Below are 15,596 nucleotides of genomic sequence, written 5' to 3'. Positions count from 1 at the left end.
GGTTTCAGAGTTTTGCGTGGTCATCGTGCTCGGAGTGGTCCGTGGGGCTGCGCGTGCCCTTCGTAGTGGATGTCTGCCCCATGACGTTCGAGCAGTTGGACCTGTTGCTGCGTCAGATCAGTGAGGGGATGGACGGCAGCTCGGACTGGCCTCCACCTCAGGAGAAGGAGTGTATGGTGGTGGCTACGCTCAACCTACTCCGACTGCAGGTGTGTGTACTGTTCGCAGGGCCGGTTTGACGTGGATACGTGGTTGTGTACTGATGGTTAAATGTTCCGTGTGTGTGTAGCTCCACGCTGCGCTCAGTAATCAGGTGGACCCGGAAGAGCTGGGACTGGGGCTGGGCAGCAGTTTGCTCAACAGCCTCAAGCAGACGGTGGTGACGCTGGCCAGCAACGCCGGGGTGCTGAACACGGTGCAGGCAGCCGCGCAGGCCGTGCTCCAGAGTGGCTGGTCAGTGCTGTTACCCACTGCTGAGGAACGAGCCAGAGCATTGTCCTCACTGCTACCCAACGCAGGTCAGTCTTGCTCTCCACTCCATCTCCACCTCACCACGTCCTCAGCATGACTCGTATATCGTCTCCACTACCTTTAACATATTAAATCTAATCAGTCATGACTTCAGTTAAATTAGTGTGTGGGTGGGTGGGTGGGGTTTCAGCCTCCAGCCACGAGATGAATGTGAGTCCAGGCCGAAGGTTTATGATTGACCTGCTGGTCAGCAGTCTGATGGCAGACGGAGGGTTGGAGTCGGCTCTCGACGCCGCCATCACAGCCGAGATCCAGGTCAGTGTGGGTGTGGCCTATCTAGCTACTGAGTCTCGCATTGTGGAGAGATTTAATGTTTGATGATGAATAGAGCGAATAAATAATCATCTTTATAGCTGCATGTGTACTTTGGTCATATTTATGCAGAAACATTCTAAAGAGTGCCCAAACTTTCAGGCACCGCTGTCTATATCTTTTGATTTGTGATTCTCCTGGTCTCGTTTAGGACATCGAGGCGAAGAAGGAGGCACAGAAAGAGAAGGAGATTGATGAGCAGGAGGCCAACGCCTCCACCCTGCACCGCTGTCGCACCACGCTTGATAAAGACCTCATCAACACCGGCATCTACGAGTCGGCCAGCAAGCAGAGTCTCCCGCTGGTCCAGCTCGTACAGCAGCTGCTCAGGTACACGCACCTACATGCTTTATACCTGGAGCAGGTCTTTACTGTGATTGGGAAAGGTTTTCAGTCTGTGCTCCTCGGTGCAGGAACATGGCCTCCCAGACCATCGCGCGTCTGAAGGATGTGGTGCGGCGCATTTCACACTGCCAGGACGCAGAGCAGGGGAGTAAAGAGCGCTCGGCTTCGCTCGACCTGCTGCTGCGCTTCCAGAGACTGCTCATCTGTAAACTGTACGTGGGAGTGAACGGAACCACCGGAGTCGGGGATTACAGTGAGTGTCGCACGTACAGTCATGTACCATTTATATGGTTCTTAATGCAGGGTGCTTGTTGTTTCCTGAAATTTCTCTCAGGATTGGTCAAGTTTCTGCTTTTCATCAAATTCCTTCTGACATCTCAATGCTATTACATGATCTTAACCTTTTTGTGAAAATTTCGCACTGTTTTGGACTTATTGGAGATCTAAGGAGGACACCTTTCCTTCACTTGCTCAGTGGTGGGAGGTAGGAAAGGCTCAATCAGATTACTTTTCTGTCAGCAGTACATGTCGGATTCCAAAGTTAACATCAAGAGAGCTGTACAGAAGCTGGAGAAAGAAACGAGACTTCTGCTTCACAGACTGATCAGCAAAGAAATGATGCATTAAACTCGGACAGGAACTCGACTCTTTCCTGCAAAAGAGTGCTCAAGGAGCTTTCATCTGAGCACGCTTCACCAGACTTCAGGACATGGATGCACCAACCTCCTTTTTTTTTTTTAAATTTGGAGAAGTCTGTTGTCCAGAAGAAACAGCTGGTTTGTCTTCGTCTCCCAGATGGAAACATAACCACAGATCCAGTGTAGATGAGGAAGCTTACAGTGAACTTTTATACAGACCTGTTCAGAGCAGATAGCTGTGATGTGGACTCTGCTGCAGAGCTTCTGCAGGGGCTTCCTCAGCTGAGTTTAGAGGACCGAAATGCACTAAATGCAGGAATAACTCTGGATGAACTGACCTGCTGCTGTGTCTCAGATGGCACCAGGCAAGGCTTCAGGAATTGATAGTCTTCCTTCAGACTTGTTTAAACACTTCTGGGTGATCCTGGGACAGGACCTTCTGGCTGCTGTTAGTGTGTTTTTAAAAAGGGAAACTTCCAGCTTCCTGTAGGTGAGCAGTTCTGTCTCTGCTGCCTAAGAAGGGAGACTTGGCCCTTTTTAGAAACTGGAGATCTGTAGCTCTTTTGAGCATGGACTATAATGCTACGTTCACACTGCAAGGCTTAATGCTCAATTCCGATTTTTTTGTGAGGTCGTTCACATTAACAAATATATGCGACTTGTATGTGATCCTCAGTATGAACGAAAAGTGACCTAAAAGTGTTCCGCATGCGCATTGCAGGATACGACGAAGTCACACGCAGTGAGCATGGCCAGTGTTTACGGAAGTAAAACCGCCCGGTTGCGGTATGACCCATCCAATCTAGCTTGAATAGCTGCATCCCCCCAAATGGAAATCAGCTCCCTAACCTCTGCATCCTTCCATTGAGAAGATTCAGAACCTTCACAGCCCGAAGCGTCCCTCGCATTGATGTCATGCGCAGGGGCGCAGATACGTTTTTTGAACTGGGGGGGGGACAAAGCTGCCAGCAAACCAACCCCGATATGCCTGTCAAACTTGTTGTTAGTAACCATAGCAACCAAGCTCGAGCTCGCAACCTGTGCAGTCTGCGCAGCTCAACCAACCGAATATCAGTCTTTGTTTTGTTTTATGTGAGTTGTTGCAACTCTGTATACACTGCTGTGCACCTCAATAAACCGAATGGTAATTAGTCTTTTGATTTTTCCGTGAGGTTTGCCTTATGCAAAGAAAGACAGCATAGACGTTTTTTCCTCCCTATAAGTGGGGGGGACCGAACGAGGTGAATTTAAATCTGGGTGGGACGAGTCCCACCCTCTATCTGCGCCCGTGGTCATGCGCCATGTTGTTGTAACTTTTTTTGAGAGACCCGCTGCCTACTTCAGCGCAGAATAGTGACATTTGTGGCTTGTTGATGACGTGTAAGTCGGATGAATGCGACCTGGCGGTTCAGACTGAAGTCGCATATGAAAAGATCGGATAGGAATCGGAATTAGGGCCACATATCCAAACGGCCTGGGTCGGATTTGAAAAAATCGGATCTGTGTCGTTCATATTGTCAATAAAAGATCGGATACAGGTCACATATGGGCGAAAAGATCGGATTTGAGTCACTTCAGCCTGCAGTGTGAACGTAGCCCAAGATCCTCTCTGAGGTTTTATCTAAGGCCAGCTCTACAGCATCATTGAGCCTCTTCTGTGTAGGCTGAAGAACAGATTACAGGGTCGATGTTTACCAGAGCTGGCCCAGAGCGGTCCTGTAGTTGCATCAGCCTATGCAGATAATGTCCGTGTTTTTGTCCAAGATCAGAGAGGTGTCCAAGCATTAAAAGAGAGCTTGATCGTGTATGAGAAGGCTTCCTCTGCCAGGGTTAACTGGGATAAGTCGGGCAATGGAGTTGCAGAAATATTCCTGTTCTTCCTGGGAAATTTGGGTGGGTGGGAGTGGCATTAAAGTCCTTGGGAGTATGCTTTGGGTGTGAGGACCTTCAGAAGCAGAACTGGAAGGGAGTGCTGGAGAAGGTAGATGCCAAGTTGTCTAAATGGAAACTGTTGCTTCCCCAGCTGTCCTACAGGGGAAGAGTCCTGATAGCCAATAACCTGGTCGCCTCGTTTCTCTGGCACAGACTGATTTGTTTGTGCCACCACCAGGCCTTGTGAGGGATGTACAATGGCTCCTTGTAAACAACTTCTGGTTGGGTCAATTTTGGCTCAAGGCATTGGTTCTTTATCTCTCTGTGGTAGAGGGAGGACGTGGACATCCTGTCCAGAACTGCTGCTTTCAAACTGAAGACAGCACAGAGGCTGCTGTATGGCTGCGGCTACTGCTTAGCTGCTTCTTAGGAAGGCTGGCCGGCTGGGACTGAGTAAATGGTTGTTTCTTCTAAGGTCTTCTGAAGTTGATCTGACTGGAATAACGCCTTTCTATAACTTTTTTGTGCTTGATGCATGGAGGACGCTCAAGATCACATGGACCCCTGACCCTAGACCTGCTATGTGGCTCTTTGAGGAGCCGTTGTTCTATAATGACTTCTTCGCATCTACAAAACTTTCCTCAACTATACTGTTTGTTGAAGCTGGCATTATCAAACTGGGCCATCTCGTAAGACTGTCTCTGAAAAGGCTTGGTAGAATCCTCCTCAGGTCTTCCAGGGTGCTGAGGAGGATGGTGGAGGAAGTCTGGCAGTCCTCGTCTGTGCCGCTGAGGGTGTACGCTCAAAACCATACTCTAGCTGACCTATGTCACAAGGCTTATGAGTACATCTTTCTCACACTAAGTATCAGACCTGCTGTTGAAGAGTGGCGAGAGGAGAGTGGGGTGCTGCTCTCTCTCGCTTTCAAACACCAGCACTGGGCAGCTTCAGCTCTTGTGGGAAGAAGCAGCTTTATCACAGCTGTGTGAAGGCGCTGAACTTCTACTCTCTGGCTAGAGTCAGGTGGACCTAGGTTTTGCTTCAGACTGTACTCCTAAAGGCTACTGGCAGACCCTATACAAGCCGCCTGTTGAAAAACGGACGGCTGACCTCCAGTGAAGGGTTATACATGTAGCAATGGATCACTTGCATGTGACGTCACAGCCAATCCAGATTGTGACAGACGCCATCTTGTCGGTCAAACGCCATATTCCGCCTTCTGCTTCTACTTCTACCTTTTCTTCTGGAAAACCCTACTATATACAATTCTACTACAACGGCTGCGGCTACAAGCTCTCCCTACCTGTGCACGTTTGTTTTTTGTGTGTATTTTTGCGTGTTGTTCATCTGTACCGGACTTCAATATCCACTCCAACCGTATGGACTTACTGGACATTGGTTTCCAGCAGAAAATGACGGTTTGTAGCGATTTCCATCGCATGCACAACATTCCGGACGAGAAAAAAAAAAAAAAACATTCCGGACGAGATGGCGAGACCAGCGGGGTCTCCGTGGATCGAAGGAGGCGGCGTCGGGAGCGGAAGCAAAAACGAGGCTGTAGAGCCGGCCTGTTGACTAAGCTCAGAAAACAGCCACTCAAACCTCCACTGCCAAGCCTCTACCTCTCCAACGCCAGATCCATGTAAACAACACGGACGATTTGGAATTACAGCTGGAATTACCTTATTCTATTCTATAATCGGCTGGTCAGTGCAGTACTAGTAATACTTAAGTGACTTACCCGTCCAATGAGGATTATTTTCTTGTTTACAAGATGCCACATCTGAGTCGCTGACAAATCCTGAATTTCTGTAAAGATAACTGTGCAGAGATTTATAAGCACGCAGTGCTTCACCACTCAACAGCGAGGGAAAGTTAATGAGGTAATCATACACGTCTGGGTATTCCACCTCTGGCAGTTCCATATCCACTGACGCGGTCGTGAAAACTCCGTCCGGAAAGCCATAAGGGTCACTAATCTGTAGATTGTTTATTTTAGACATATATTTAGTTATCTGTTCATTAGAAAAATGAGCCGTGTAGTCTGTCGGTTGAAATTGATCCATTCTGTACACGAGTGCAGCAGTATTCAGCTGTGTTGTTGCCCGACAAGATGGCGTCTGTGTACTTTCCGGTCACATGACTGCAAGATCTCTATAGCCACAAACAGACACCTGGATCCAAGCACTGGGGAGGGATGTCCTTTCTGCAATCAGCAAGAAACATTAGAACATTTAGTGTCTTTGTCCTCGGTTAGTGGGTTTGTTTAGGAAACTGCAGGAATGGGTGGAATGTTTCAGGGAGAAATTTTCCGTTCCGTTGTTTGTTTTTGGGCCCAAGTACACAGTATGAAAAGGACTTGAGTTTGGAACTACTAAACTAATACTATGGAAGATGAGGGGAAAATCAGCTGCTAGGTCTGGGCTGGACTGATGTGGTTCAGAGCCTGAAAGATTTGGTTGCAGCTTGTCTGAGAAGAACATGCTTTCTCCAAAACTGACCAACAACCTGGACACTTTTTTTTTTTTTTTTTTTTTTTTGTGGGGGATTAGACAGATTTTATCTTCATTTGAAGATGATGATTCACTGCTGCTTAATTTTTAATGTAGAATTGCTTATGGGGCGGCACGGTGGTGTAGTGGTCAGCACTGCCGCCTCACAGCTAGAAGGTCCGGGTTTGAGCCCTGTGACCGGCGAGGGCCTTTCTGTGTGGAGTTTGCATGTTCTCCCCGTGTCCGCGTGGGTTTCCTCCGGGTGCTCCGGTTTCCCCCACAGTCCAAAGACATGCAGGTTAGGTTAACTGGTGACTCTAAATTGACCGTAGGTGTGAATGGTTGTGTGTCAACCCTGCGATGATCTGGCGACTTGTCCAGGGTGTACCCCGCCTTTCGCCCGTAGTCAGCTGGGATAGGCTCTGGTTTGCCCGTGGCCCTGCACAGGATAAGCAGTTATGGATAATGGATGGATGGAATTGCGTATGGCGTGTGTGTGAGAGAATGCTTAATAGAGAGGGATCTTTGTGTCAATGAATCTGATGGAGTTGTAGTTATGAATATTTACAAATTCGCACTTTCTTCTCTGTTTTTACCAAGTTATAATTTCAGTAAATAAAAAATACATCTGAAACATTGGCGTAATTGAAAGCGTTTTGTAAAAGTCTCTCTCTTCCTCAGCTCTGACCCAGTCTGAGATATTGGGAGTGGGCTCTCTGTTGAAAAAGTACATTGCATTGCTGTGTACACACATCGGAGACATCCTGCCTGTGGCCACCAGCATCGCCTTCAACAGTCACCGTCACTTTGCTGAAGTGTCCCACGTCATCGAGGGAGATCTTACCGGTGAGGGACGATCTCGTAATCTCACCACCACATCTGTGATGATTCTCCTGTGACCCCACCACGTACAGTGGTTTATTCCTGGGGTTATGAGTAGCTGGTAGACTGTATGACATGTCTGTTGCTGTCGTTCCTGCTGCAGGTGTCCTGCTCCCAGAGTTAGTGGTGTCCATTATTCTGCTGCTGACTCTGGATGCAGGTCTGATGCAGGACACTGGTTCCATCCCCCTGCTGGCTGCCTTGCTCGAGCACCTGGACCGCTTTAACCACCTTGCACCCGGCCACGACAGAGACGACAACGAAGACCTGGCCTGGCCCGGCCTCATGGGTATGCCAGGATGCTCCTGTGTGACTCGTTTACGAGTAACAAGATCAGTTGTACTGTTTAAACGTCTTCAATACGTTTTTGTTCACAGGGTCATTCTTCACAGGACCGAGTACGAAGAACAACGAAGAGGTGTCGCTTATACGCAAAGCCGACCTGGAGAACCACAATAAAGACGGTGGCTTTTGGACGGTCATCGATGGGAAAGTCTACGACATCAAAGACTTCCAGGCACAGTCTCTGACTGGGAACTCCATACTTGGTACGGGAACGTTTTTAGTCAGTTTGTTGATTGAAAGTTTACTTTGGGGGGCGGAATGCGAAAAATACCCTGATACGCATCACTGTTATGAATTTAAACAAATTAATGATTAAAGATATTTCTTTTTTAATTTATTATCTATATTAAAATCATTTTGTATTTGTATAACAAACCGAAAGGTGTGCACTTTCACCATGTCGTCAAAAATCTTTTGAGTCCGCAAATACCATTATTAAAACATCTATATATTTGATTTTATTTTTGAAGGCAAACAGAAAATTGTCAAAGATATCGTTTTAAAGCAAAAACAAGCTCTTTAATGAAAAGTCCAGGATGTCACCAGTTGCACAGAATGTTTTTCAAGCGTATAATTATTATTTTCTTCATTCAGTTATAAAGTGCTGGATTTGGCAGATCGAATAAATAAATTAAATAAATGGCTCCTGAAAAAGAAGTGCTTGCAAATTTCTGAAACCCTCCCCTCTGGCAAATCAGCTTGGTCTTCATTTGCATACTGAATCTGATTGGCTCTTGTGTTTTGTGATGTCATAACTCATGTCAATCATGTTTCCTCAGACTTTGATTATTCTAAAGAGACTATTTAAAAAAAAAAAATTCCAACCTGAATACATAATCCGTTAACAGTCTGTAGCTTTTTTTTTTTTTTAAGATTTTTTTTTTGGGCTTTTTTCACCTTTATTGGATAGGACAGTGTAGAGACAGGAAATGAGCGGGAGAAACAGGGAGGGATCGGGAAATGACCTTGGGTCGGAATCAAACCCAGGTCCCCGGATTTATGGTATGGCACCTTATCCACCTGAGCCACGACGGTCTGTAGCTTTAAAGGCAAGTTTTTGCTTTCATCACATAATCATCCTCTCCTCTTCTCCTCTGTAGCTCAGTTTGCTGGTGAGGACCCTGTGGTGGCTTTAGAAGCTGCGCTGCAGTTTGAAGACACGCGAGAGTCCATGCAGGCTTTCTGCGTCGGCCAGTACATGGAGGTAAAGTCCATCATGTCCGGTTCTTTCGTTATTTCTTCATGGACAGTGGTGTGATATTTAGAATCAACTCAACTCCTACTTCCTGCGTCCAGCCCAACCAGGAGACCGTGACGACCCCTGACCTGAGCAGCCTGTCCTCGCCTCTGATCGACACGGAGAGGAACCTCGGCTTACTGCTGGGGCTTCATGCTTCTTACCTGGCGCTGAGCACACCTCTGTCACGCATGGAGATCGAATGTGCCAGTGAGTTCTTGGATTTAATGTTGATGCAGGGAGTCCTCTCGTGCCAGCGCTTGTTATCATCGTTCTGAATAGACGGGGCTGATAAGGTTTTATGTTTCAGAATGGCTTCAGTCATCAATCTTCTGCGGTGGTCTTCAGACCAGTCAGATCCACTATAACTATAACGAGGAGAAGGACGAGGACCACTGCAGCTCTCCGGGGACCACGACACCTGATAAAGCCAAGCTGTACTCGCGCAGAATCACGCTAAGTGACCACGCCCAGCCTTTCCTGCAGGCCATCGCTGACACTACGCAGGACCACACTGTGAAGGTACTATTCGGACAGTTCTGTAGCAATTCTGAGCATTTCGCGTGGAATAAGTGACAGAGATGGGCGTGTCCTCATGATGTACACACACCAGTGACCCGGTTTGCCTCATGGTTAACAAACATGGAAAAGGTGCCCCAGTGATGGATAAAATGTAGTGAAGTGCCCTCTAGTGTACCTCTGTGATAGAGGACACACTAAAGTGCCCTATAGGGTGCCTTTACAATTGATAATGTGGTCATACCCTCTAGGGTGCCCTTATGGTAGATGAAATGATGTCCTCTACAGCTAATAAAATTTGATAAAGTGCCCTCTAGGGTGACTTGGTGGTAAGTGAAACATGATAGGCACACCCTAGTATAGGGCATTAGGGTTAGATAAAATATTGTGGAGTGGAAATAACATGCAATAAAGTTCCCTGTAGGCTGCCTTTATGGTATGCGAAACACAATAGTGCCATCAAGGCCCCAGTGGTAGATGAAATTCTCAATAGAGGGCCTCCTCCATGCCCCTGTGGTAGAGGAAAATTTGATAGTGCTCCCTAGAGTGTGTTTACGATAGAGAAAACATGGTACTACCTTCAAGGGTGCTTTTATGATGGATGAAAAGGTGCAAACTCAAGTTGATAAAATTTGCATAAAGTACCCTCTAGGCTGCGCCTATGGTAATCGAAATATGATGGGTCTCTTGGGTGCTCTTAGTCAGTTAAATGTGAAGGTGCCCTTTAGGCTGAACCTACAGTAGATGTCAGTTTCCTTGAGTGTGCCCTGAAGGTAGATGCAATAAAGTGCTCTCTAGGTTGCACCAATGCTAAATAAAATGCAAAAAAAGGTGCCCTCTAGGCTGCCCATTTGGTAGATAAAATGTGGTGGTTTCCTTTAGAGTGCCTTCTAGGCTGCTGGATGAAATGCAAAAAAGTTCCTTCTAGGGTGCCCTGCGAGTTGATGAAACGTGTCCTCTAGGGTATTTCTAGAAAAATTACATTATTCAATTTTCAGATTTAAAACTAATTCTGTCCCAGTACGACTTTTAAAATGATCAGGAGGAATGACACGGGTCCAGAAAACCAATCCCTTCCCAGGGGTACTATAGTAAACCGTATATCCTTTAGGGCTTTGTTATACTTTGCTCACTTGTTAAGGTCTCCTCCTGTTTGAATTTTAGGACTTTTTATGCCAAATTGAACGCTGCTGTAAGCAGTATCACCTCATCACGCCGATCACCTTTCCACTGGAACACCCTGTGGAGGAAGTGGGTCGCCTCCTGCTCTGCTGCCTTCTGAAACACCAGGACCTCGGTAACCTAGCAACCGCATCAGCGTACACATACAGTCAGGGTTGCTGTGTTGCGGCCGTTTTGCGTACCTGCTCATCTATTTTTTTTTTTTTTTTTAAAACCTCTTGATTCTTGTTTGTGCTGTTGAAGGTCACGTGGCCCTCTCACTCGTCAATCAGTGTGCCTTGGCTGTGGACCAGGGGAAGCAGAGGTCCCTCCCGAAATCTGTGATTGACGTCTGTCGAATGGTCTACCAGGCCAAATGCTCTTTAATCAAAGTAAGACAGCTTGGTCATTCTTGTTTGACTTTTTTTTTTTTTTTCCCCCGTCAGTGAGTTTTCTCTTCCTGTTGGAGAACCATTAGTTGTAAATTTTAATCAAAGGAACAACCAACCAACCCCACAGTAAACCGTATTAACTGGTGGTAAACGATACTAAATCTGGAGTACATGATAAATCACAATAAACAGTACCACAAGACAGTAAACGAGTAATAACGTTGGAAATTACATTGCAGGCATTTAGCAGACGCTGTTATCCAGAGTGACGTACAACACACCCTGGGGAGCAGGTGGGGGTTAGGTGCCTCGCTCAAGGGCACTTCAACCAGTGCTGCTGATCCAGGGACTCAAACTAGCAACCTTTTGGGTGGGGTTTACATTAGACCGTATCAGCAGATCATCAGATTAACGTTTTTAAAAACAATTAGCGTGCACGCAGCAACGCCAATACACGGATACGCTAATCACATGACTAATTAGACGGCACGTAAGTTGAAATGTGTAATTTCTCCTCAGCGGCTCGGCTCCGCAGGCATCCTGCGCTCCAAATCACTCCGCCCTGAACAGCGAGTGCCCTCTGGAGGGTGCGCACTCCGGCCCTGCGCAGCTCACAGAGCGCGCGAGTGAAGCGCACGAGCAGTGATTCGGGACTGAGCCGCTGTGTGTGTGATCCCAGTGCATGTCGGGCATGCGCGTCACTTACCACTTGCAAGTGGAAGGATGGCAAGCCTAAAGACAATCATAACTACACAATGGGCAGTATTTGCATCAGTATTTGCAGTATTTTCATACTTTTATACTCTTTAATGAAAGGTGATACAAGGCGGAAGTCCGCGCCGTTTTTCAGCAGTCGCGTCACATGACCAACGCCAGTGAATCAGGAAGGTGGATGTCACAGTGACGTTGTCCAATGACGATGTCAGCTAGAGCTCAGCACAGCGTATCCGCGTATCCTCAATGTTTACACAGCACCGGACCAGACACGAACTGGATTGAATCCGTGGGCCCTGGCGGATTCCCGTTTCCAGGCGTTTTAATGTGAATGGACAGTGCATCCGCGAAGAAAACGAGACAGATACGGTTTAATGTAAACTTGGCCTTGGTCTCAAAGCTGCTTCTCTGACCTTTAGGCTTCCTGATGAGCAGTAAATGATAGTACACAGGAATAAACCATAATAAACAGGAGTAAAAAGCAATAATAAATAGGGCTGGGTTCAAAAGATCGATCCACGATCCGATATCGATTCACGTTCAAAAAATACGAGATTGATTGATTAAAAAATGTGTGGCTTGATCTCTTCCAGGTGGCTATAGGCACTGTTTTCTCCACCGCGCAAGGACCGCTATAAAAAGCGGGTGCCGGCAAACGAAACCGAAACTTAAGAACGCGAAATGGCTGAAGCTGCACAGCTAAAATCACCGCCTGGCCTGAAAGCTGATGTATGGCATTACTTTGGATTCAAACGTTACGAGGACAGAGACGAAGTCGACAGAACAAAAGCAGTGTGCAAACTGTGCCACATAGAGGTAAAATATAATGGCAATACAACCAATCTCCGACAACCACTTATCCAGGCACCACGCCGACACAGTTTCAGCTAAACCTGCGGCGAATCAAACTGCACTGGAGAAGGCATTTGGTGTTAAATTTCCTTCAAATTCTCAGTGTGCCTTGAGCATAACCGAGGGTGTCGGAATATTTAGGTATGTTATTCAACCAAAAGAGGGCCACCGAATGTCATGGTTTTGATTTAGAATTCAAATAAAACCTGGATTTTTTTTTTTTCATTCCAAAATAAATCCTTGACTCTTCTCTCTCTGTGTGTGTCCCTCTTAAGCTAGCCGCACACTACGCCGATTTTCAGCGTACCGAGCCAACTGAAGTCGCGAGTCAGGCGTAAAGACTAGTTTTCGATGGTACCGACTCATCTCACAGCCGATTCGAAAAACTAATCGGGAGCCAGACTGATCGGCGAGAGTCGCTAGCAATAGCCAATCATATCTTTCGCATATAACACGTGACATCATTAAACAATTTCTAGCGCGAGAAATACGTGTTGGTAGCACCTAATGCAGGTATATACTGTAATTCCATAGACTGAAGCTTTATCTATAGACACAGTGGGCTGGAAAGCCACTCTGCTCAAGTTGTGTGGCTGAATTCCAAATCGCTTTAACTCCCCTATATAAGTGCACTATTTAAGGTTGGGAATAATAGCTCATGCAGCCTAGATAGTGCGCTACATATTCCATGTTGTGTCATTTGTAATTCAGCCTGTAGCATCTTCAAGTGTTGGATTTAACAGTAACTATATCCAATAGCCAATCACAAAGCTATTAAGTTGTCACGTGATATTTAGCGGAATGTTTATGATGCTTAGTTCGCATAATCTCGTTTGGTGTCACTTCAATCGCGACTGCACTCGTCAACAGTCGTGAGTTAGTCGGGGATATGTGCGTGCCCTGTCGGGAGTCGGCTCTGAAATGGGTCGGTTCGGTACCGCGTGGATCGGCGTAGTGTGCGGCTAGCTTTACACAGATACATGCACAAACACGTATGGGGCTGTTCCTGTCAATAGGGACAGTTTTTACTTTAAAGTGACAATCCAGCAATATCCAAGACTACGTTCAGACTGCACCCTGAAACGACCCGTATCTGATTTGTTATTGACAATCTGAACGACACAGATCCGATTTTTTTCACATGCGACCCAGGCCGCTTGGATATGTGGTCCTAATTCCGATGCATATCCGTTATTTTCACATGCGACTGCAGTCTGACCGGACAGGTCGCATTCATGCGACCTACACGTCATCAACAAGAGACAAACGTCACTATTCTGCGTTGGCTAATCCCGCCTCTTTGGTGGAAAACAACAACAATGACATAATGCGCTACATGAACAGGCGCACACACAGTCTCTCTCGCACTCCGTCATATGCGCGATGCAGACATTAATGTTTCGTGTGCACGCTCTTGCTCACTTGCTCTAGATTCCGGGAGATATTCTCCAATTTGCGGGCATCAGGGAGCTGCTATCAATATGCGGGAGACTCCCGGAACTTCTGGGAGACTTGGGATGTTTGCACTAGACAGTATTTATGTAGAGAGCATGCACACTTCAATCAATCTTTCAACAGAGGTTGCTGCCACGGCCCCACTCGCACTCACTCACTCTCACACAGACACACTCTCACTCACACACAGCACACGATGTGCTTATTACGTGTCAATTTGTGCATGCCGGACACTTTTGGGTCGTTTTCCGTTCATATTGGAGATCGCATACAAGTCTCGTATAATTGGTAATGTGAACGGCCTAACAAAAAAATCGGATTTCACAACAAATCGGATATGGGTCGTTTCAGGTTGCAGTCTGAACGTAGTGCAAGTAGATCGATATCGAATCGGATCGTGACCTTATGAATCGGAATCGAATCGATCCAGGAAATCTGGATCGATTCCCAGCCCTAATAATAAACAATAAGTAACAGTAAAATCAAATCAAATCAAGTTTATTTGTATCGCGCTTTTAACAATAAACATTGTCGCAAAGCAGCTTTACAGAATTTGAACGACTTAAAACATGAGCTAATTTTATCCCTAATCTATCCCCAATGAGCAAGCCTGTGGCGACGGTGGCAAGGAAAAACTCCCTCAGACGACATGAGGAAGAAACCTCGAGAGGAACCAGACTCAAAAGGGAACCCATCCTCATTTGGGCAACAACAGACAGACTGACTATAAAATTAACAGTTTTAACAGGTATAACCCTCAACTGTCCTCATGGGGCCGTCCTTCACAGGAGTGGGGCGATAAAACTCCGACCAGACACAGGGCACCAGGATGGATCAAGCAGGTCCGAGGGGCAGAAGAGGCCAGCATCTCAATCCCAGGATCAACATGTAACTCAGAGGGACAGATGGGGGGGGGGGGGAGAGAGAGAGAGAAAGAAAACACGTTGTTAGGTATGCCCTAAAAATGACAAGTATTAAATCTGTGTGGTAGGCTCGCAGAGACGAGAGTCTTTACATCAGGCATGACGCACAATGGCATGTTAATATGGTAAAAAATATATCATGACCTGCTCTGGCTGGATGCTTGATTGGGTGATGGGAGCACACTCCTCAGCAATGATGAGATGCAGATGGGACCCTTAGGCCTGGCCAAGACAATTCAGTTACATTTCACCGGGTCTGGGACATGCGACAGAATGTCTGACGGCCGATTCCCTGCAGGCTACGATAGAGTAAGAATAAGGACCGAGTAAAATAATGAATGGTAATAAACAGGAATAAGCAGCTGTAAAGAGTAATAAACAGCAATTAAGAGTAGAAACTGTAATGAAGACTAACGATGGTAAATGGTCGTAATAAAGATTAAACAGCAGTTAACTGTAGAAAACTAACACTAAATGTTGGCAAACATTAATAAACGGTGAAAAGGCGTGGACGGTTGGAATCGGTAACAAACTCGCAACAGTAATAACACTAAACGGTGGTAAACGTTCTTATTGAACGCTTATTTGCCGAAGGTGACGTGAATAATGAGACGAAGTTGAAGTCGAGGTTATTGTTCCCCTGATATTCACTGAGCCTGAAACAGATCGTTCTTTTAGTATAAATCCACACGTGTTTATTTTAAATAAATCAATAAATCATATTTTTTAAAAAATCCTTTATTTCAAACGTCAGAAGCAGCATTGAAATGTAATAGTCATGGTACAGACTTGTCACTTAGGCCAAAAAAAATATTACCTTTGTTTCGGGTTTCCCGACCGACCCGTTGAAAGGGAGCCGACTGTGCATGTCTGTCTAAATGCCAAAATATGAAAAAAAAAAATTCTGTTTCGGGTTTCCCGACCGA

General features: G+C 46.3%; 1 protein-coding gene across 5 annotated transcripts in view; it reads left to right on the top strand.

Moving 5' to 3' along the window:
• The window catches only part of herc2 (HECT and RLD domain containing E3 ubiquitin protein ligase 2), a 162,759-nt gene that overhangs the window by 42,612 nt on the left and 104,551 nt on the right, over positions 1–15,596 (top strand). For 4 of the 5 annotated variants that reach the window (XM_060920184.1, XM_060920187.1, XM_060920183.1 and 1 more), the window contains exons 18-30: positions 9–209; positions 290–518; positions 662–786; positions 995–1,173; positions 1,257–1,441; positions 6,872–7,036; positions 7,176–7,361; positions 7,450–7,620; positions 8,518–8,621; positions 8,714–8,864; positions 8,965–9,176; positions 10,338–10,470; positions 10,599–10,726. In XM_060920184.1, the coding sequence (XP_060776167.1) occupies positions 9–209; positions 290–518; positions 662–786; positions 995–1,173; positions 1,257–1,441; positions 6,872–7,036; positions 7,176–7,361; positions 7,450–7,620; positions 8,518–8,621; positions 8,714–8,864; positions 8,965–9,176; positions 10,338–10,470; positions 10,599–10,726 (2,169 nt within the window). The remainder of the gene's footprint in view (positions 1–8; positions 210–289; positions 519–661; positions 787–994; positions 1,174–1,256; positions 1,442–6,871; positions 7,037–7,175; positions 7,362–7,449; positions 7,621–8,517; positions 8,622–8,713; positions 8,865–8,964; positions 9,177–10,337; positions 10,471–10,598; positions 10,727–15,596) is intronic. The other variant, XM_060920186.1, reaches the window with a different exon arrangement.

Source organism: Neoarius graeffei, chromosome 4, assembly GCF_027579695.1.
Source record: "Neoarius graeffei isolate fNeoGra1 chromosome 4, fNeoGra1.pri, whole genome shotgun sequence".
Taxonomy (NCBI): domain Eukaryota; kingdom Metazoa; phylum Chordata; class Actinopteri; order Siluriformes; family Ariidae; genus Neoarius; species Neoarius graeffei.
This window is presented reverse-complemented; position numbering and strand designations above follow the sequence as displayed.